General features: G+C 40.1%; 2 protein-coding genes across 3 annotated transcripts; both read right to left on the bottom strand.

Annotated features, from left to right (window-relative positions):
* Positions 1-1,202: 1,202 nt before the first annotated feature.
* CDH26 (cadherin 26) lies at positions 1,203-15,008 on the bottom strand. Its single transcript, XM_040576364.1, has 15 exons — positions 13,425-15,008; positions 11,803-11,880; positions 11,596-11,718; positions 10,934-11,095; positions 9,663-9,810; positions 8,842-9,008; positions 8,546-8,674; positions 7,898-8,083; positions 7,416-7,684; positions 6,662-6,804; positions 6,191-6,424; positions 5,083-5,304; positions 4,872-4,996; positions 3,695-3,778; positions 1,203-2,962 (listed from the first exon to the last, which is right to left on the bottom strand). Exons 1-15 carry the CDS (start codon positions 13,488-13,490, stop codon positions 2,753-2,755), a joined length of 2,346 nt encoding a protein of 781 aa, XP_040432298.1. The 5' UTR covers positions 13,491-15,008; the 3' UTR covers positions 1,203-2,752.
* A 125-nt stretch (positions 15,009-15,133) lies between these two features.
* FAM217B (family with sequence similarity 217 member B) lies at positions 15,134-23,232 on the bottom strand. 2 transcript variants are annotated; one of them, XM_040575442.1, is made up of 5 exons: positions 23,129-23,232; positions 21,597-21,800; positions 20,327-20,432; positions 20,150-20,235; positions 15,134-19,735 (listed from the first exon to the last, which is right to left on the bottom strand). In XM_040575442.1, exons 2-5 carry the CDS (start codon positions 21,689-21,691, stop codon positions 18,547-18,549), a joined length of 1,476 nt encoding a protein of 491 aa, XP_040431376.1. In that variant the 5' UTR covers positions 21,692-21,800; positions 23,129-23,232; the 3' UTR covers positions 15,134-18,546. The 2 variants fall into 2 exon arrangements, with proteins under 2 accessions (XP_040431376.1, XP_040431377.1); XM_040575443.1 differs by having other exon boundaries at positions 21,602-21,800.
* Between the last annotated feature and the right edge of the window lie 24 nt (positions 23,233-23,256).

The following is a 23,256-nucleotide window of genomic DNA, read 5'->3' as shown; positions in this document are numbered from 1 at the left end:
CTTGGGGGGCACCAAGCACGAGCAGAGGGGCTTTGGGAAGAAATGAGGCAAGTTGCCTTGCCTAGATGTCCTGGCTGTCAGCCCAGGTTTACTGCAAGGCACTTGCAGAACAGGGGTATGTGTCGCACCAACCTTCGTGTGAACATCTGAAAGCTCCCTCAGCCACTGGTAGTTTGCTGTCACCCTCAGCAGAGACAGGGTAACAGCAATTTTGAGGGCCCAAAGACTGACTGATAATATCCACTGTGTGTTGAGTCGCCTATGTCTCTGTCTGCTGACATACACCCCAGCCTCACATGATTAAGAGCTGTTTAGTGACTAGCTTCCTGCAAATGTGTGACTGATAAAAATCTGTGATGTGAGAAATGCTCTCACTCCTCCTTTTCACTACTTATTAATCACTGTGTCTCTTAAAAGCCTCTAAGTAAACCTTTTTGATTGTAGTACATAGTAATGAATGTGTACCTCATCAGACTGGGCCTCCCTGCTGCCAAACTCCACTAAAGTCACTGGTGTCTCAAGCAGATGTTTCTAGCTTTTAAGACAGTGGGCAATTACTAGACTAATTTAGGTTTCCTTCACTCTTATTAGAGAAGAAACATCGACTCAAACCTTATTAGAGATGGAGAAAGAAGAAATTTCATATGGAGCTGACACACTGACCTACACCACTAGACTTTCTGGATCCTGTTGAGTTTTGTTGTCGCCCAGAGACCCCCGCTGATGCATGACAGTTTATCTGCCTTTTTTTTGGCAGCCGGGACAATAAGAGATTTCAGCAGATTGAGTGGAGTTATTTAGGCGCTTGTATCATGTTTGTATCATGTATTGTTACATAAAATTACTAATTCCAAATAGGGGGCACATAGTGACGTAAAAAATATTACAATAATCATTCAAATGAGCTGAACTCTACATTATTATGTACTTACATGGTACGTACAGCTAACATAGATAAAAATATCAACCAACAATGTGATCATTAGTGGGAGTTCAACTGTCACATCACTGAATTTGTGATTGCAAATGGTTAATGAGTAAAGGGAAGAATATTTTTTGTCCAGGTAATTGCATAAATGACAAGCTTGACAGGAATTATGACTATAATGATATGTCAATGATTATAGTGCCAAAAGATTTCTGAAAAATCTTCATCCACTCTCTCTCTTTTTGACTATGGGAGCTGACTTACAGTTTCTGTGCATTGGTATCTTATCTGTAAAATGAATATTTTAATTATTTATTATTTGTTAAATTATTTTAATTATTTGAGTTTTGGTGTTTGTTGTGCTATAGACCCAACACAAGTTTACATGAACAGTACACACACAGAACACTTTGATTATTATTTTTAATCTTGCATAATTTTCAGCAGTGATAACAAATCAAAACAATTCTAATCTTACAACTATGGTTACAGTTCGCAGTAAAAAAAAAAAAATCATCTTGCTATTGTGCTGTTGGTGGTGTTGGTGGTGCTGCTGATTTAAAGTCTTCCATCCAGACTTCTAAGTTAAGGGCAGTTTATCAGACTAGTGATTTATTGTGTAAACAGATCCTGCTGCTGGCATTTAGGAAAACTTAGCTGCCTGCCATTCAGCCAGATTCTTTAATCACACTTGACTGAAGTTTCCAGCCTTGAATTATTATTTAATAACATCCGAGCAAAAGCATAATTTACTGTTTAAGTAAACTTTGAAACAGAGGAACAGTTCCTTAGATACCAGACTTAGTGCTTGCCTCAGGCGGAGCATTTTTCTTTTAGCACAGAAGTGGAACAGAACAGAATACTGTGACTTTCACCTCTTATTGCATGCATAACTTACCTAATGGCAGCATGCTATCTTCTGAGCTGTTATTTCCTCATTCATGTTTTGTAACACTGTTAGCCATCATGCTATAACTGACCACGGGCCAATTGTACACAGACACGTACAAACCATGCAATTTAAAAGTAACACATTTGTGCGTTCCATGTAGGGAAAATCGATACCATCCTTTCTTTATCATATCATCTGTTTTTGCAGTGATGCCTGAGGAAACCCATGGATTTCCTTATCATGGTCACTTGTAGCTAATTTAGAGAAGGTTTCTATTTCGATGATAGGAATAGCCATACCTTGTCCTCCATTAATTTCTTACTACTTATCGTTTACAATGGTGTAATAATACCAAGAGCCACCAGATGCCAGCACAAGCACGCAAGCACTAAATAAGTGCCTGTTTTAGGCTAAAAGGCAAGGATGGTGCAGACCTCTCAGGTTATTATGCAGTATACAGTCACACTAACAGTACAAGTGGGCTTTCTCTTAGATGTTTCAATATCATTTAGAAAGAAAAGATCTTATCATCAAGTCAGATCTGCATGGATAATTTTGGATTTAAAGAGACCATCTACTGGAGAAAGGACTGTATCACTGGCCTAAGTGGTAATTGCCTTTGCTGTTCAAGAGTAGTTTAATTCCATATGGAACTTTCACTTGAATTGCCAGCCAAATAGGCCTTCTCATTGTGTAAGTCTGCACAGAATATGACAAAATCACTCCATCATCTCTTCAGAGTAGAGCGTACCTTCCACGTGTGCCGTATTCTTGGCTGCAGGCGTGCAAACAGCATAGGCAGGCAGAATAAAAGACAGGTACTCATGGTGCAAATCTAGTGCAACACTTTCAAGCATCGATGGGGGGGTTCTTTGGAATTTGTCAGTGCTGCTGCCTTCGCAACACCATAAAGTACTCACAGCCTTTTGAGATTAACTGAATGACGAAAATCGCTTCTGACAGATTTCCTCCAAAGCAGAAAACTTTGGTCCTAGAGTGTTCAAAAAATCTATGGGCAAGTCATCACTGCCCATGGAGAGAGAGTGGAAGGAGTTACTTTTCTCCAGTTCTCCTTCCTCAGCATATATGCAAGGTGCATAGCTTGCCCAATAAGGTTCCAGTGCACTTTGGTCATACAATTTCTAAAGGGAAGAAACAATGCAAATCATCATGGAAGCTCCTACTACCCTTTTGGAAATTAAAGGGATTCACAGTATACTGTTATCAAACAGGCAAGCAGGAGGCTACAGTGAATAGTATAGGTTCCTCTCTGATAAGGAACAGTTGAACTGAAACTCTCAGATGGAAAAGTACGAGAGCCTGATCTTCCCCTCAAGTGCCAATGAGGCAGGAAGGAGACTTTAATATGCCTTGGAACAAACAACTCTAAGTAAACATGACTGCATGGAGGCATGCAGTCTGACGCAAGGAAGTGGGGAGAATAGGCCTGTTCAATGACCAGACAGGACATGGCAAGAGGAACTAAGATTTCCCTGCTTCCACAGAAATGAAATAGCAGGAAAACAAACTTTAACCCTGATATGGTCATATAAAGTATTTTAGCCCCACCACCCAGTCTTGACGTATTCATTCCAGGTGAAAGACTCCAGCCTTGCAAGAACTGTTGGGTGACCAGGTATATGCAGCAAGAAGTCTAGGAGACATGTCATCTTCAGCAACTAAGAGTCCTGACTGTTCCTCCTTCCAATACATTCCCTTTTTCCCTTTTTTCCTTTTTTTTTTAATAGTAATGCTTTTAGGTGTGGCCAGAGAGAGTAGCTGAAGCCATAGCAGCTTTTCAGTTTTGCAAGCTTTTTTTTCCTATTCTTACAAGCCACCTCAACAAAAGAGGGATTCAACATCTGCTTTCTTACCTGATTCAATATTTTGTCTACTGTCTGTATGATGTGATCACGGTATCTTACTTGGACTGTCTTTTGTCCAGTGTATAGGCCACTCTGAAAGATAAACAGTTTCTCAGGTTTCACCAGTGTAAAGTTGCCTACTAATATTTATTTCAGATACAGATAAATCCAACTGTCTTTCTCTCTGTTACATCCATTTCTCCTGTGCTGTCTTCTCTATTAGATTGCAGCTTTTCCTGGTCAGGGACTGTTTCTTCTTCTGCATATGTAAAACACTTCCTGTATATGTGGAGCCACCATGTATGTGTTTTTTGTAATCTCCAGTAATTAAATATGTTTCTTCCTCTGAATTTAGTGAATTCCTCCTTGTTAGTGCACCAAACATGACCTCAGAGCTTTATAATGTCTACTTGTATAAGTAATCGTAGGTCCGAACTACAGTCTAAGCATTGTGGAATTAGATTCTATGTAAGTAAAAAAACTGGTTTGCATTTTCTTTGCCTGCTGTAAAACAGAGATTATTTTTAGAATCTCTTGATGAACATTACATACTTATGACCAGAACACGTGGCAGTCACTTACTGATGTAGACCAGAATTTCCTTCAGGCATTCTTTGCAACAAAAATAGAGGTCTGTTGCATAAGTTAGAGAATACAGCACAAAAATCTGCAGAACAAACTCAAAAGCCTTCAAAACCCCAAAAGTACATCTTCCAGAGAAAACAAACAAATAAATAAATAAATAAATAACTTAAATCCTGTCCACACAGGACAGGATTAGCCAGTATGCTAAGTCAAAGATGTTGACTGGCATGTTTTTGATCAGATATCTGAAGAATGATGGATCCATTTCACTTATACCAAGAACTAAGTAAAATTTTACTTAGTTTTATTTTACTTGTTTTATTTACCTGCATATCAATTCAGGTACTGTGAGAGGAATTTTGGAAGAAATTGCACTTCGAAATATTTAGGACAACAACTAATGAAAAGAAGTGTCAGTCTCAAACTGAAAGTTGTTGGGGAAAAAAAAAAGAAGTGTCAACATTTTCTCGTATACTGCTGGAATCTCCAGCAAGTAAAACTTATTTCTAATTTAGCTATATTGCATTATTTTCCCACTATTATTAATACCAAGCATCATTCTCAGGATTCCAGCCACACGGATATATGCTTTTGCACTTACATGAGACAAAGGCTTTCTGCTCTCTTCATTATAGTTGATAAAAGTCTGTTCACCTTCTTGAGGTAGAACAACAGCTTTGCTTTTAGATTGTGGCACATGAAACTGACAAAGTAAAATACTGGAAACTGTTGAAAGAAGAAAGGAAATGATGAAATTTATGTTGCGAACATATCTGCATGGTTCAGTACAGGGGGCTGGTGAGGTTACTCACCCAATAGTAGTAATAAAGCTGTCAGTATTATTGCAATGGCACCACCTCCAAATCTCACGGCTCCTTGTGCTAAATCTTCACATGCATGCCCATCTGGGCAAAAGCAGAGCCTTATATGCTGACTCTGCCTTGTAGAAAGTCCTCGCCTGTCCCGAATAATGAACGGCACCACGTAGGTACCTTGTGGGAGGCTTCTTAACATTAAAAGTTCCACCGACTCCACTAAAAAGACAAGCAATTTATTTCAAAGAATCACAGAATAGCTGAGGTTGGAAAAGACCTCTAGAGGTTATCTGATCCAATGCCCTCTGCTCAAGCAGGGATACCCAGAGCAGGTTGCCCAGGGTCAGGTTCAGTTGGCTTTTGAAGATCTCCAAGGAGGAAGACTCCACAGCCTCTCTGGGCAACCTGTGCTGGTGCTCCATCACCCACACAGTAAAGTGCTTCCTGATTTTCTGATGAAACCTCCTGTATTCGAGTTTGTGCCCATTGCCTCTTGGCCTGGAATTGAGCAGCAATAAAAAGAGCTTGGGACGTCTTTGCACCCTCCCTTTATGTATTTATAGACATTGATGAGATTCTCCCTGAGCCTCCTCTTCTCCAGGCTGAAGAGTCCCAGCTCTCTCAGCCTCTCCTCATAGGAGAAGTGCTCCAGTTCGTTGATTGTCTTGATGGCCCTCCGCTGGACTCTTTCCAGTATGTCCATGTCTCTCTTACACTGGGGGGCCCAGAACTGGAGACTGTACTCCAGGTGTGCCTTCACCAATGCTGAGTGGTGGGGGAGGATCACCTCTCTTGACCTGCTGGCAATACTTTGTGTAATGCATCCAAGAATACTGTTAGCCATCTTAGTGGCAAGGGTATATTGCTGACTCATGTTTAATTTTGTGTTCATCAGGACTTCTAGGTCCCCTTCTGCAGAGCTACTTTCCAGTTGGGTAGCTCCCAAATTGCAGAAACTTTGGATTTTGAATGCTGTTCTTCCATGTCCTTTCAGTCTCCTTGAGACTAACCAGTAACAGACCATAAAGTAAGTGATAGTGAAATAACTAGAGGGGACATAAGTGACAATAGACTTCTCATGAAGGGCATAGACAGAAGAACTCACCAAAGTTCCTTCCTAATTTCCAGGTACTCTTCACATCTTCAGAGTCTTCAGCAAGCTCAAATGTAAATGGCCAAGAATGTGAATGCACCAAAGGAGACTTAGCTTTTATAATGAGAGGTCTCCTTTCTTTTTTGTCACACACATCTAAAGAAGGAGCCACTAACGTTGGCATATGCTCTTTAATGTCAGACAAATAAAGCAGGATGGTGCCAGTACCAGTCTGTGGTGGAGTATCTAGAAAGGAGCAAAAGAAACAGTAAAATACTTATAACTGGATATTGACAAAAGCCATTTATTGGCAGGAGCTCTGCACCTGGTATCCTAATAGTCACACATGACACAAGTGTTAAACATTAGGGTGTTCTGAATAACCATTCTCCACTCAAATTCGTAGCCTTGCTATCATTTTATATCTAGCATGCACCTCATCTCAAACAGTCGTGCTTGAATATTTTCTGACTGGCTGCTTACCATGACCAATAGCATGGACGATGATGGTGTACAGGCTGTTGTTCACATAAGGGGATTCTTGATCAAATTCTTTTACTACACTAAGAACTCCAGAATTCTCATCTACACTCAGCCATCCAGCTGGGTCACGGGATAGTTCATATCTTAAAAAGAAAGGAAAAAGTTACAAGGAAGGATATTTCTTTAAATTGATTTTGAAGAAGAGAACATTTCTGCTGCATCTTTGTTCTTTTGAGCTCTGTAGCTATTTTTGTTAGTGATGCTTACTTTTGCTATCTCTATCACCGGTTGAAGGTTTCTGCATAGCCGATAGTACCCCATGTAGTACTAATATACCTTGCACAGCCCCATCAAATCTGTTCTTAGGGGCTCAGAAAGTATCTGTTTCCACATCAGATTATTACTCTTAAAGCCAAACATACCTTGGTCCTTTCTACAACATCAAAATTTTGTAGTCAAAAGTGACATCTAAACAATGCAACCTGTTTTTAGGCAAAACTGTTCTGAAGACAAGAGAAACATTGAGCAACCAAGGATTGACGAGGCCTATAAATTGCATCTTACAGAACCAGCTATCTGGATCTGCAGTATTATTGGTAGTAAACCTGCACCTCTAATGTGTATCTTTATATAACTGTAAATATGCATGTGTATGTATATATACACATTTGAATATATACCATATAAATCTCAAAAAACACTTTATATTCTTAAGCTATTTCTTATTCTGAGAGATGAAAGCATCTCCACTTACCTAATCTTATTTGGCCCACCATCTGGATATGTAGCAAGATACTTTCTAAACACTCTCCCAGGCTTCATCTCATCTTCTTTTTGGACAACAAGTATAGGAGGATGAAACTGGGGAACATTTTGTGACTCTGTAACCTTGATATTCACAGTTGTGTTCATGGGTTCTAGGCTTGAGATCATCACAATGCCATTTTCACATGAGAAGAAAGGTTCTTCATTTGCTACAGAAATTATGAGTCTCTTCTCAGAGTCATCTTTATAGCTGAGAGGCTGAAAACCCCAGACAAGAGTCTCATTAGCAATTATGATCTTTGATATGGCAGTCATATTTTTTCATACTTCTGTATGCCCAGGACTGAGAGGACAGCTGTGAAACAGTTAAGATGCTGAGCTACTATTCTTATAGTCAGACTGACCATGTAACACATTGCCATGTTGTAGTTCATCTATTACAGTTCCTCCACTCTGCTCAATAAATATTACCTTGATAACACTCAAAATGCCTTCATTTGTGTCTGGGTCAGTCTCAATGGTGAACTGTTCCTTCTCATTGCCTTTTATTATTGCGTATTTGGCTCTCCAAGCTGGAGTGTAAGGCGAGTCTTCATCTTCCACTTGGAGCCATAATGCAGCTGAGTGTTCTCGGCCTGCTGAAATCTGTAGCTGGTACTGGGAGCAGAAAGGAAAGAAATAAACACTATTTCCATTTCCAAGATGAGAAGTCTGTTAGCTCGTTCTGAGACACAGTTCCAACACCAGACCACGTGGAGCTACTTCATGATCTTTATGAAGAATGGATTGTAATCAGGACCTTAGCTTCTCAGATATGTTAGAATAAGCTAGTCTGTCACCATTGTTATGCTGTGAGAAAAAAAACTTCTAGTGCTGTACAAGGAAATCTAACAAAGTTTATCACAGTCAGTAGTCAAGTACTCTCTTACCATCCACATTTTAAAGAGGTATTTCTTCTAGCACTATACCATTACATAAAGTACATTTGCAAGTGCTTTGGCCTGATCCCGTAAAGAGTCTGAGGGTTCCCATTTCTACTGTGGAGTGCATTAAGCACTCATCTTGAAGGACTGAACTGTATTTAGGAAGGCTAAATAAAGTAATAATGTTTTTCCTTACATTATCCCTAGTAAATACAGGGGGATGGTTGTTTGCATCTTCAATAGCTACATTCACTGTTGCAGTAGATGACAGCTGGGGAGTTCCTTGGTCATAGGCTTTCACCAGAAGTTTGAAAGTGCTGGCAGTCTGAAAAACAGAAGGAATTTCCAACCTTAGTTCAGAAGCAGTTCCCACATTTTACCAGTCATAGCTACAAAGCTGGATGTGAAACTGCCCCTCCCCTTATACCCGGTTAATATGTAGTTAATATTTATCATGCATTAAATTACAAGAAGCTGCCATATGTACATCACCTTATAATTCAGGCATCCTGACAGATGTATTGTTCCTGTGGTAGGATCAATGTTAAATGTGAATCCATCTAGAAGGGGCATTTGCGTACTTAGAGAATAGGACACCTGAGAATTAGCAGTGCCACCTTCATCTTTGTCCAAGGCAGTAACTTGGAAAACTGGCTCATCTAGAATGAAGAATCGAGACATCAATACAAGTGCCTAGTCTTGACGTGGAGTTTCTCAGGCCTATCTACAGGCTCTTGGACACACAGGTCCTAAGAGCACCTGCAGCTTCTCCTGTCGCTATGGTTATACCCAGAAAGACTCGACTCCACCTCATTTGGGTGGTAAATCTGCCCACAGTATCATTGGACAATAGAAAGGGTTGTCACACTCCTGAATTACTTTGTCAAAAACATTCAGTAGTATTTATGACAGTTCTTGGCCAGCTCCAGAGGAGATAGCACCATGCCCATGTGTCTACATGTCTGTTCTTTGTGAGCACAGAGAGAGATTAAGTCTTTGAGCATTTTTCTGTGACACAGTGTGCACGCACAGGTTTCAGATCCATGGGTCAGATTGGTCTGCTTAGTCTTGGCTTACAGTTATGAGCAATTATCACAGCAGTTTTTCCAGAATGTCTCTGACATTATGTTAACGTACAATCAGACAAGTCAAGAAGGAGGAAGTAGCCCTTCACAGGAAATAAGTACTCATAAGTTTAGGGACTAAGCAAAACCTATGGAGAAGAATGGATTTGGTAAGGAAAAGGAGGACAAAGGAATTAAGAAAGCATTCATACACAAACCAGTAGTATCCATTGTTTGGATGGCATTTACCTTCACTGTGGTTCTCCCTTATTGTAACGCTGAATTCCTCTTTGGGAAACTCAGGTGCGTTATCATTAACATCTTTTACATTTATCTTGAAAAACAAAGGGCGGTCCAAAGGCTGACCAGTTTCTCTGTGCACAATATCGAAACGTATCTAGATAAACAGCGACACGGTAACTCATTTACATATCAGAATAGAACAAGAAACTTTGAATTTTGAAACCTCATCAGTCATATTTGGCTAGCATTTGGCTTTGCATTGCTAAGACATTCATTCATTTTTCAAAGGTAGTAGATGTATAATGGTCATCCATCACCTTAAACAATACTTTAAAATAATCATTTAAAAAAATCTGGATCTGCATTGTTTGAAATGACTGCTTAATGTAAAATATGTAAATACCCTTGAGGCCAAACGCAATAATGATTTCAAAGCTGCTTCCCAACTCTGAAGTATTTAATTGAGTGGTACACTCAGTTTTCTCTAGCTGCATTTCAATTATAAGTTCTGAAGTCCCCTTTGCTACACTTATTTCTGCTTTAAAACCAAGCGAAAAGTGTCCTGGACCAACCAGATGTCCAGTAAGGGGGAATAGAAGACTCTCCAAAAGTTGTCTTTTCAGTATGGAAGGCAGGACTTTGCACTGAGAAAAAGGACTGTAACTATGAAGTGGGTACAATTAATCCACAGAGATGCTTATATAAATCATCACAGAATAAACAAAAGGAGACCACAACCTATTTTTTTTTCAAGCGGAAAACAAACCCACACTCACATATTTCGTTCATACACTTATCACATTTCTTTCATCACACTTACTGCTTATGAACACTTTCCTGCTTTTTAAGTAGAAACATATGCTTACCCACGTAAAGTTACTGTAATACGACTTTGCAGCTCCTTCCTTTTGTAATGCCTAACTTTTTAGTTCCATTATCTTAGTTAGGAGTTTGGGGGTTTGAAAAAGAGCTGTAACACACTTTGAATTTCAGGACAAACTTTTCATTTTTAGGTTATAACCAAGGTCAAGTAAGACAAATGATAGAAGAAAAGTGTACTGATACTTGAAATCCAAACATGTCACGACAGTTTATAATCAGTAGTACGGTGGAAGTTCCCTATAGGTCTCTGCTGAGACAATTATCTTTGCAGGTTTCAAATAAGAAAATACACAATTAAAATTCTTATTGGTCTGCCTCATTCCTGTGAAGCATTTGGCCATGAAAAAGCAGTTAATATTTGCAAACAGTTTTAGGTATTCTTTAAAGTATATTACCTGAAAAGATGGAGTCTTTTCTCTGTCAATGGTACGATGTACATACACATGCCCGTTTTCGTCATCTTCTATAGAAAACAATCCAATCTCTGGAGATTCATCTACCCCAGGTCCACTAATTAAATATTTTACTGATGTATTAAATGACCTGTTGTTGAACAGCTTTTGAAAAGAGAAACAGCACAATGCAGTGTGAGTAGGGAAGACAGAACAGAAGTATAAAAGCTTTAGACCAACTATCTTCCTGCCCACTTTGTCTTTGCAGATGAGACCATTATGTAGGCTTGTTCTCAGCCAACTCAACAGTTTTCTGGATTGCGGAATCACTACTCTCTGCACAATGTAAAGGTACACAGCTCTGTACAATGACTCATACCTCTCCCACCCTATAGTCTCTTCTTTCCGCTGAGTATGCCTGGAGCTTCCCATAAAAAGAAGCAATCTCTCCTCTACACCACACAATCCTACCCAACTACTCTGTTTAAATAAGCCAATTTTGAACAAAGTTTGTTTTGTTTTGTTTTGTTTTGTTTTAAAAAATAAAGCTGTTAAATACACAGTTCTTACCCTATCATGCTTTTGGTGTTTTATAGAAAAATCTGTGTTGGTGAGTACCTTACTGTGAGGTTCAAGGTAAACTTTTACTAAAAGGTCGGTTGTACCTGTCCAGCATATTTTGGGAATGGTCCTTTCTCCTCCTCTGTAACATCAATGGTGGTGATAACCCATGTCCTTTTCGTACGCCGTAAAGGACGTAGACTGTCTAATTGATAAGAATCTATCAGCTGTTGGATAAATAAGTGTATTTAGTGTCATAGTTTACATACTAACAGTTTTGTATCTGTTATTAAATAATATTGACTACAAACCTGAGTATTCTTCTTTTGGACAGCTCGTCTTAAACTGAAATTTTCAACATCATGAGAAAAACTGTTGGTGGCAGTAACCTTATTAAAAAGAGAGGTCGTTGTGAGAAGTATGGTTAGCTAGAAACCATTGTTATGTTGTCTAGGAGGACTTGTGCTTCACAGAAACACATTGATTTGGTTTTGACAGCATTGTATTAAGTTGTAGCTGAATCTAGAAACCTGTAGAGATTCTACAAATATAGTCCATCTCATTCCAAATCAATTGGCCTGAGAGCTTGGATACTAATTTCTCCGGTCAAGTGGTGCCAGTTCCAGAAATATGCAAACACTGCATCTAACACTCCATGGTATCATCTCTATGGATTTTCTCAAATCAAGTAGCTCAGTTTTTAAAATATTCATCTCTGTCTCTGTCTGTTGCACGCTCTTTTAGACATTGTCTGGTATCCACTCAACATAAACCTGTTAGTGGTGAAAGTTAAGCCTGGGGAGTATTTCAGGTTCTCAAAGACTGTTATGTTACTCTAAGTGTCCCAAACATAGCTGATCTACCAGAAGATGAACACTGGACCAAAGTCTCCAATCCAGGTGAGAGAAATAAATTGAGAATGGGGACTATACCCTAATTGGCTGAATTTGCCTTTTTCTAAGCACAAGCTTCCTGCACAGGCTTCAAACACTGCTTTCTGTTTAAACTCCACAAGGGAGTATGACAGTACTCAAATTACACTGTCATCATTATCTCACAGGTAACTTGTATACCTTCCTTTCAGCTCTTGCTGCTTTTACAGGAAAGCTTGTTTGGATTTTTTTACGACCCATCAGATGACTCCAGCATCATATAAGATAGGAAACCAAGCTCTTACTGCCTTGACTCAGGCAAAGGTCAGGCCTTTACCTCCTGACCTGTTTCTGAAAAAACAATATACCGATAAGGTCATCATGCTTACTAACTTGCCAAGCAATGGGGTTTCACGAGAGAAGCCTTTGACCTATTCCATAAAGCTGTTGTATGACCTGGGGAAAACCTCCATGGTGTGGAAACAGCAAGCAAGGCTTTAATCTGGCACTTGTGGAGCACATTCATTAGCTTGGGGGCAGGTTCACATCTGCCAGACTCGGTTAATTTGGTCTGTACCAGACCCCCCCCAGCCAACCTGCTTTCCTATTTGTCTATGTGTAGCTACTGTTAATTATTGGAGCTTCAGTTGTGTATTTTATGGCTTCCACACTTCCGCATGCGCCCATTGCACAGCAATGGCTCTGGCCCTTGCCATATCCGTACCAGATGTGGAGTTGCTGGCAGAAATACAAACCGAGTTCAGGCCCACAAACCCCCCAGAAACACTCACAGAAATGCCACAGAATTACTGCAGGGGATCGTTAACCCAGCAGGATCAGCACCAGGCACCAGCACGCTGTGCCAGGCACGGAAGGCCCCATATCCTTACCAGGAGGACTGAAAGCTGGAACCCCCCCTCACAGGAGCCCTGAGCCCGGGTCTGGGGTCAAGGCAGCATCATCCCTTCCTCGGGGGCACTGCAGCAGGGCCCAGCGCAGCAGTGGGACCCCCAGACTCCCTGGAGGGCAGCACAGCACCCTCGTCCCCGCGCAGCACCTACCTGCAGGAGAAGCAGCACGGCGAGGAGCTCCATGGGGCACGTAGTGGGGAGGAGGGAGCAGCACATTCCCGTGGCTCTGCCAGCCCAGCCCAGGTGTGACAGGGGTCAGTAGGCTCACTCTGGTCCCCAGGCACGCCCGGCGAGCTCTGGCTCGGTGCTGGAGCACAATCCACAGCAGGGCAGGCAGGTGCTGACTGACCCTGCCAATGGGCTCCCTGCCTTCCAACAGGCTCGGCGCCCCCAGACGCTATTTCCTACCTCAGACTGCGCCTTGTTGGTACAGGAAAAGCCTGTTATTTAGGGATGTCCTCAGAGCAGCTGTTCTTGGCAGAACAGAGCGAGTTTCCCCAAAAAGCTGTCTGAAATTCGGGGATGAGAAGGCAGCGCAATGAATCCCAGCTTGTGTTCTGCCCGGCTGAGCAGGAGCACGCTGGGCAACTCGGTTCTTTGACGTGCCAGGCTAGAGGGCATAAACCAGGCTGTTGGCAGGCAGTGGAGTTACTCCTTCCTAGGAACTTTATTTCAGTGATTTATTACAGGGAAAAAAAAAAAGAAGCCAAAACACTGAATAGCTGTGGTGGCTTTATTGACAATCATATAGCCTGTATTGACAATTACTTGGAATCATCATTTCCTAGTAACTTCACCATTTGCAGAAGTCCAAGCATGTGACTGTAACGGGAGCATGCTATTACGTATACTTGTGCCAGTTCAGCACCCCAAGTTATGTTTATCTGCCATGCCTAGGAGTGCTATTGTTGTATTACTTCAGACTTTGAACCAAGAAGTTTACTTGAAAGCTGATACAACCATTACTGTCTTGTTAAACTCAAAAGCCATTAAGCAAGTTTGAACTTGTATGCCTGAAGCTGAACTTCACATTCAGCTTACAAAAATACATTTTAAGTAAAACTACATAAAGAAGCAGGAAATGAAAAATAAAGTCTTGTAAAATCATGTAAAAAGAAGACTGAGTGGCAGAGAGTATGGGAAAGGTCCTGAATCCTATGAAAACAATAGGTACGTTCCATTCCACATCAGCACTGCTTTTACTGGGGACTTCTTTGGACCTGGAAAATTTAGGGTTGCAGAAGTTGTGAAAGGAAGACTTAGGGAAGAACTGATCTTCTTCTGGGAGAAGAAAAGCAATAGATCGTGTCAATTAGGCCACGATATTTTAAATAAAAGTGAGATTTACTGTTAACAGGATAAAAAGTAAGGCTTAAATAGCAACACAGGATAGGAGGATTTAGACATTAAGAAAACCTTCACAGCAAGAATGTTGAAACGCTTGAGAATGTCACCTAGAGCACTTGCAACACAAGTATGTGGCTAAGACCCCACCTGTGCAAGCATCTACCTACATGTATTTGCTGTGCACTGGATCATGATCTACGTGTCCTGGAGATTATAACAGAGAATGTGAAGCACTTTGATAACTGCATTAAAAAAAGAGTATGATGAATTATGAAAATTGAGTATGATATTTAAGGCTAAAATGATGCCTTAACACAGCCATTACAGAGGTGACTGCCACGTGGAGTAGAAATAATCATGTATCTTTTAGCCAGGTAGCTTGACCATCAGCAGTAATTCAGCTGAGATACCACTGAGCTAAGGGCTCAGTTCTACGCCAAAGTAATGTTCTAAAAGAAAAATTCAAAAGTGCCATCTTGTGGATGATAAAAAGAATACAACTAAGGAACAAGTAAGCAGCATCTCACTTTTAATATAATAAATACACTTTGAATTACAAGATCACTTTCCAATGAAATTACCAGCAAAAATATCCACAGAATCTTCAAATAAATAAGAACAAATGATTGCCAACATCAAAAGCTGGGCTCCAGACAGTGGCCTGTTTAATTATTTTTCATGAGAAATTATTTTTTCCTTGAGAACAACAGTTGTTCAAAGTTTATTTATATTGGTATAACTGAAGTAGGATCTGGCTATTTAAAATGCAACCTGAGTGTATTAGTTTTGTAGGTAGTACTACAGAACATTAAAATTATCTAGCAAAAAAACAAACAAACAAACAAAAAACATTCCATTCAAATATCTCAAATCACAGTAAACTTGCTCTTCAGCATCTTCAGTGCTAGGCTATACATGTGAATATAGGATCATATTGCTATATAGAGTGCAAAAATATAAACAGCCACACAAACTGTGCTGTGGAATTATTTAAATTCGGAATGTAATGTACTTGATGCAATAAACTTTTCTGTTATATTCAGAAGTGTTTTTAAAGAAAATACCCATCAATAGAAAATGAAGGAAAGATAAACCATAGTCCTCTTCATAAAAGGAGCTCTTTTCATCTATAGACCCAGAACATAGACAATTTAAAATAGGAGCAAAACTGCTGCCAGATGAAATCCAACACTTGCAGGTCTGCTCACAGCAAGAACAGTTTTTGAAAGAAATCAATTTTGAAAGTATCAAATGAATGAACAAAAAATTAGAATTGTGTGATTATCATGTGAGACAAACTTACTTGTCCTGATCACAGCTGGAGCTTAGTGATGAACAAGTATTCAGACTTGTTTTCAGTGCCATCACCATCTCTGCCTATTAAACTGTTTAAAAAGTCTCCAGCAACAGATTAAAGTGCATTAGACCACAAGCACTACATTAAAACAAAACTTTCTAATTCCTGGGTCTGTGAGAAAAAAAATTCTCAGTGCCAATCGCCTTTGCTCTAGTCAAAGCTGACTGAAACACTAGTTATTTATTTATTCTTTAAGAGGTGATCATGCAAAATGCGTGTCTACATGCTCTCCATGTAATCTAGGAAAGCACCAATATAGAGCCACATTTCAGAGAAAAATTTAGCATACACTAATATTCAGTGTCATAATAACATGCTGAATTAATTACTGCATCTAAGAGAATTTGTTTTAAAAAACTGCCATTCTGATTATTGACTTGATCCTGCTCACCTTGCTTTTGGTGCTTATAGTAGTGTGCCAAAACAGGGTACTAAAATCATGCACTACAATAGCGTTTATTAGCAAGAGCAGTCCTACTTTCACTACTCTTAATGCCAATCAGGAAAACTTGACTAATGAAGGCGTGTAGAATTTGGCCAAAGCCTGAAATTCCAGCAGTGGATGCAAGATCTTTTCATCTAAAAAAGCTGAAATACACGATGAGTCTGGAACAAACCAAAAGGCTGAAATGTGCTAGTGCTGTGCAGTTGCTGGTATTTGAATGCCATCCTGTAAGTTTCACCACACCTCCAACACAGCCAATTTACTTGATCGTTGAGCATGTCAGATTAAGTTCCACTTTAATTGCATAGAGCACGACGTACAAGCAACTACAATTTATTTTAACTGTATCCTAATAAATACTGAATATGGAAATATACAGTACATTAAATTTGTTTCCTTTATCAATTTAAAATTTCACATTTGGTCTCCAGTAGACTAGGAAAAAGCCACTAAAAATATTTCTCACACTATTCCTGAGCATTATTTTTATGTACTGTAAAATAATCTCATTTATTACTATATTTATTAATATTCTCTCATTTTAAACTACATATAAATCCATGCGTTGAAATTTTACAAAGCTGAAGATCTGGTAGGCACAATGAAAGAATAGGAACAGCTAAGCATCTTAAAACCAAGATGAGATCAACCAGAGAAGTGCAATTTAACTATGTACATAAATATATTCTTTAGCATTTGCTACTTTTTCATTTGATATCACAGTGGGAAGGATCCACTTTTAAAATTTGGTCCATCAGACCTCAGCTCACTTCTCATAAACAGTTCGCTGTGACAGGTGGCTGAGGATGAAGCTAATGGTGCTCAGGAAGTATTTCATTTTAAAATGAAAGTTTAAAACATTTTCTAGAACTTCATCTTTAACAGGATTGTGTCCCCAGCTAACAGCTGAACTGACGCTTGAATATCCACTGAATTATTTTTCACGTTCTCTTGTATCTCACAGACACAAGACAAAATATAGAGTCCAAGGACAGGACCCTGCATTAAAAAAAAGTACAATTTCTTTCAGTAGGGTATTTCCCCATGCCACATCACTAAACCCTGAAATAAGAAGCCAAGCTAAGTAAAGTAGACTGGACCATGGAATAGTCATCTCAGGTAATTGAAAATAGGTATCTTTTGTATCAAAATATATCTTTGACTGACCTTAAAATAGCCTTCAAATTCATCCCATAAGAGTCTATTTTCTATGTTTTAAGAGTTTATGAGTTCTGGACATTAGGCCACAGAGTATCTAGTAATATTCTCATTTTGCATTAGTTATCGATATCCATGTGCCGTTTGAAATTTGGTCATTTCTTCTAAATGACAAAAAGCACCAAGGTTTACAAAATTAACTTGAAGGAATGCTGTCTGTAAATACAGTGAAGGTTTCTGGGTATAAAAATATGCATTCCTTTTTCTTAATCTGCCACTATTGAAGCTGTCTGCTCCGTAATAATTGTTTGTCTTTAAAAGAACCCTTTCTGCATTAAAATATTTCGTTATCTCCATTCTTCTTCCTAGCAAAATAAAAATAAAAATCCAACTCATTAAAAAACTCGATTTATCATCTTCTATGAAGAATTAGAGCTTGACTTTGTACAGATATAGTTACTCCATTATTTTATAAAAACAATTGAGCCCTTTTTCCATCAGAAAACAGAACACCATCAAACCTGTCTCAAAATAGCACATCTGTTACAGAAAACGAGCACAGTTCCTATTCTCTCGAATACACCAAGGTAAGCAGAGGAAACACTACAGATTTCAATGGAGTTCAACTGGTGCAAATAGGACATTTTGTACATCTCTAAGCTTTCATATTCTGCTAGTGTTATCTTCATTGAGCAATTGTAAATATTTTTGAGGAAAGACTAATGGAAGACACTTGCCTTCAGGGAAAAGATTTCCTGCTGGCCTTGCTGGCTTAAGATCAAATGTATTGAAAAGAACAGTACTGACTTAGAACCATGCATCAAGAACATGTTTTTTCAGGATCTGCGATGAAGAAAACATGACCCTTCTGCATTGGCCAAATGCTTTCTAGCAGTCGAGAAACATCAAAAAAGATGTTGTTTTTAACATTTACATTTTTTCTAACATTTAAAAATCATTCTTCTTTATTTCAATTTGTGTGATGTTTGCTTTGTGCCATTTGTTTTAATTTTCCTGTCCCCTGTTGGCTTTTTAGAAGGAACATAATTGTTAGCATTGCCATTTTTCTTTGGGTTTGTACATGCATATGTTTTTACGCCTTTCATGGGAGCAGCTGAACCATGGACTACTGATGCTTGCCTAGGGGGTCTGATATTACCAACATTTTGAATTTTAAAATTGTTCTCAGGTGGCTGAATATTGAGAAGCTGTTGCTTTGCAGTTGTTTTTTTCAGTTCACTTCTTACTTCACCAGATTGTCTCTGAGAAGACATTGCATATCCTATTCTCTCAGATAGTTTCAAGTGACCTGGATGTGAACAGAACTGTCGACTTTCTTCACAGTATAGATCTCCCCTGTGACCTGAATAGCATGCAGGGAGTTTTGTGACACTTTCCTGGGGAGCCAATTGCTTGTTAGGCAATGGGCTGAACAATGCTTTGCATTTGCCAGGGCTTTTTAGGGTACGTATGGCACTGGGAGCAGTCTGTGGTCTGGCTTTGGCTGCCTTTACCTTCTCGTTCTGTACAGTCTGCATTTGCAGCCATTCCAGCTGCAAAAGGCGATCAATGTATCTCTCAAGAAATCCCGTTGGCTTTGGTCGAAATTCAGATTTACCCTCTACATTAACAAAGATGGCCAGCTGCTTCAAGTCCCATGAGTTGAAAGGGGGTGGCAGGAAGTCTGGGTAGTAATATTCTGATTCCTTAAAACCTGTATCAGGCACATGCTCCAAACAACCTGGATCAATTTCTTCAGCTCTGAGTATGAGTTCTGGTGGTGTGCAGGGAGATGGAGGAATGGGAATCCTTTCTGAATCAGAGAGATCACTGGCACTATCATCTTCAGCATCTTCTTTAATAATTTGTACCGATTGAAAATCAAGAAACATTTCACCTGCAGATGCTCCTTGCCATTTAGAGGAGCATGGACCAGCTTCAGCAACATGTTCTTCACAATTCTTTTCCAATTGTTCTTTTTTACTGCAATAAAAATGTTGTACTGGCACATCTTTAACCTTACAGAAGCTACCTTGTGTGCTGCCTTTTATGGCAGGAGGGATCCTGTGCAGTAAAGATTCACTTTGCCTTGTTTCTGGGAGACTCTTCTTTGATCCTTGTACTCTGGGAAGTGATGTGCAAACACTTGTGATCCTTAAAAAAAAAAAAAAAAAAAAAAAAAAAGATCATATCCTGTTAGAATGATTAATGTCTTTGGAACAACAGGTTACAAATTTCTTGCCACTTCCTTCAAGGACCTAGATCTACATGAATTAAGCTACAAATGGCATGGAAACTTAGTAATGAGGTAAAATCAATATTTGACAGCAGAAACAATGCTACCTACTACTAATTTTTTTGTTTTATTTTATTCTGAATTTGCCTGAGAACCTATTAAGGCAGTATAGTAAGTTTCCATATTGATGACTTACATTCATTATCCCCAGAAATTCTGAATTCTGAGTCTAGGGAAGTTAAAGGCAACACAATGAAGCCATGATTTCATCACAAGCATTTAAATACCTGCTTGAAATGTGTACAAATTAAACAATCTTAGCACAGAATTACCTTTTTGACTGAGCATTGTCATCCAGTTGGTTTCTTCCCTTCTTAAAACTACTTGGTTGGTTGCCGTCTTGACTATCGTGGGAAGTCTGAAAAGATACGAAAGTATGTGATGTTACTGTGAAAGCTGACATAAACTAGGTACCCTTTTTCTATAAAAAAAGAACTGGTTTGATTTACCTTTTCACTGGCACTTGATACATTTTTCCCTAATGTTCCAAGAGTCAGTTTCCCATGAGAAACTGGTTTCTTTAGTCCTTTGATGCCTGGATGGCTTTTTCCATTACTGTAATTAGCAAGGATTAAACAGAGTATCACACACAAATAGCAACATATGATCATCAGAATAGAAATACAATAAAAGTTTACGGTACAATTAAGTTTTAGAGAGTTGACTGCAACTATTCTTAATATTCACTGGAACTATGCTATGCTAACTTTTTGTTTTTTATACTATTACTATGCTACTATTATAACAAAATGCATAATTAAATTAGATGATACGATAAAAGAACTTAGCCCTTATATAAAGTCTTCTGTAAGAGGATCCCAAAGTTACTTTGGGTATAATAAATAGTAAGTATTAGAGATTATATATTTAATTAATATTTTATATAGTACCTGGTACTGATGGTCCTACTGCACTTTAACAAAATTAATTACAAAGTACAGTATGAAGGCTACCACAATCAAATCTTGCTTGCCTTTCTCATTTGCATAGTCTTAAAATTTAAAGGATTATTCCTATGATGTTAATGAGTGGAAGTGGGCAGGGAGCATATTATGATATTACTACAAACTAATTCACAACAGAGGCACAAAAAGATTCATCAGTTTGTTTTATACTGGGGTTGTACAAATATTAGAAAGAAAAAAATACATATGCAAGCAAAAGGAATGGCATTACCAATCTGGACAGCTTAAAACTAACGTATATATTTTACTCCAAATCAGATACATCAGTGTAAGCACAGCATCATTAAATCAGTGTGCTATTCAAGAACCAGAAAACAGTGTTTGTTCTACAAACAAGAAATATTACTAATTTTACAAAAGAAAGTTTTAAAATGTCATCTTAGAACAGGAATAAGAAAATTATGCCCCCCCATCTAATTTAGATTGACCACAGTTTAGTTAATGTCAGGCAAGACATCTTGTTCACAGTTTCACAGTTTTTAAGTCAATGTAGTTAATTTTGTTCAAAAAAAAAACCACCCTATTTCATCAATTCAAGAGCTTGTAGCAGAACGAAAATGAATCTGGTGCCTCCAGCAGTGACACAGTCACCTCTGTCACTTTGTGACTTGCATGGTTCTACTGCACGATCATTTGTGGTGGTGTGGATCAGAGAGGGGGATGAGAATCTGAACAGTACAGTCATGCGCTTATTAACTCTTCTACGGTACTTAGAGATTTCTGTAACTAGAAAGAGAGAAAATAATTTCCTTACTTTACCATTCCTTTGTGGTTTTCATTGATTTGGATTTCCTTTTTCTGTGTCTTTCTGTGCAGTAACAAAGGATGTTCTTGAATGCCTGGTCCCATTATTACTCTTCTAAAATGGTATCGGCACCTTTATCTTTACATAATCTTCAAATGACTCCAGTCTTGCGTCCACACGACCCAGTTTATCAGATGCAACAATCACCATGTCCTAGAAATGTGATAAACAAACACATGCAATTCCTCCCAATGCGATTTATTTTTAAAGCAGTACAACAATCAATAAGCAGCTACCAAATGGCACTGGAAAGCACCATCCCCTCCCCGGGTGCTTGCATATTATTCCTGCATTATTCATCTCACTAGCGTTGATCCGCGCCCAGCAGTCATCCCCCTGGGTGCCGAGAGGCGAGCAGAGCAGTGGAGCAGCACGGTGTACCCGCTGGGAGCGGGTTACCCATTAACACTGCAGTGCAATGCACTAATAACGCAGTAATGCTGGGGGGCACGGCCAGCCAGAAGCAATGCACACTTTGCTGCTGCAGCCACCGGCCCAGTGCTGTCACCCCACGGCTTCTGCAGTCAGTACCGAGGGGATGCCAGGCCGGCCACACTGTCCAAGCCTGTCCTGGAAAGATGGTTTGTAAAGATACAGAGAAATATTTTGATGGACAGCGGCGTTAGGAGAGCTGCTTTTCATATTAGAGCACACTCCTCGTTTTGTTCTTCCTGCAGGGCCTTACGTGTGCCGACTGCAGCCAAGCACCAGCCAAATGGTGGTGGGTGTCGCTGCTCTCCATTTAACACGAACAGCTGATCAGCCTCCCGCACCCTGTGCGCGTGGAGTTGTCCTTTTCTGAGCCACAAAATGCGTTCATGGTATATTAATATATGCAAAATTCGTATCAAATGCTTAATATTTTTCTTATTCAAAAGCACATCTCCCAGCACTCATAAACTCCTACTAAAAATGCTCCCAGCAGTGTATGCAGGGGTCCTTTATCTTCCAGAAACCGCAGTCCCCTTCCAGGGCTGCACAGACACAGATTTCGGAAGGGGAACAGCTGACTTGCACCAAAATACCTCTCCTCACCCACCCACAGTTTGGCTGCGCTGAGCTTTGTGTTTATATGCACATGATGTGTATTTATGTGGTTTATATTTATATGGTTTGTATTTATAGGATTTATGTGTAGATGTACATGATGTGTATGTACACGATGTGTACGTACACGATGCAGACGTACACGATGTGTATGTATATGTGTGTTATCTGACCCACTGCCGTTCCGTCATCCGCCGTCCCTGCTCTCCCTCCCGGCCGCCGGTCTCAGCGGGTCCCGCTCCCGATCCCCGCAGCGCTCCGCGCCCCGACGCCGCCCGCCCGCGGCCCCGATCCCCGCCGACGGCCCCATTTAACGGCTGCTGCCGACGGCCCCGCTCCGCCCTGGGCACAGCCCGCAGCCCCAGCACGGCCAGGAGCGGCCCGGCGCTGACGAACCGCACCCCCCCCCCACGCCGCCCGCCCCGTCCCGGTACCTGCCGCGGCCCCGCCATCCCCCTGCGGCTCCGGGCGGGCACTGCGCGTGCGCGGGGCGGCCATGGGCGGCCGCTGGTGGCTCCGTCCCCGCTCGGGGCGGGGCAGGAGGGGCAGGGACGGGGGCTCC

The sequence above is a fragment of the Cygnus olor genome, chromosome 16 (assembly GCF_009769625.2).
Source record: "Cygnus olor isolate bCygOlo1 chromosome 16, bCygOlo1.pri.v2, whole genome shotgun sequence".
Taxonomy (NCBI): Eukaryota; Metazoa; Chordata; class Aves; order Anseriformes; family Anatidae; genus Cygnus; species Cygnus olor.
This window is presented reverse-complemented; position numbering and strand designations above follow the sequence as displayed.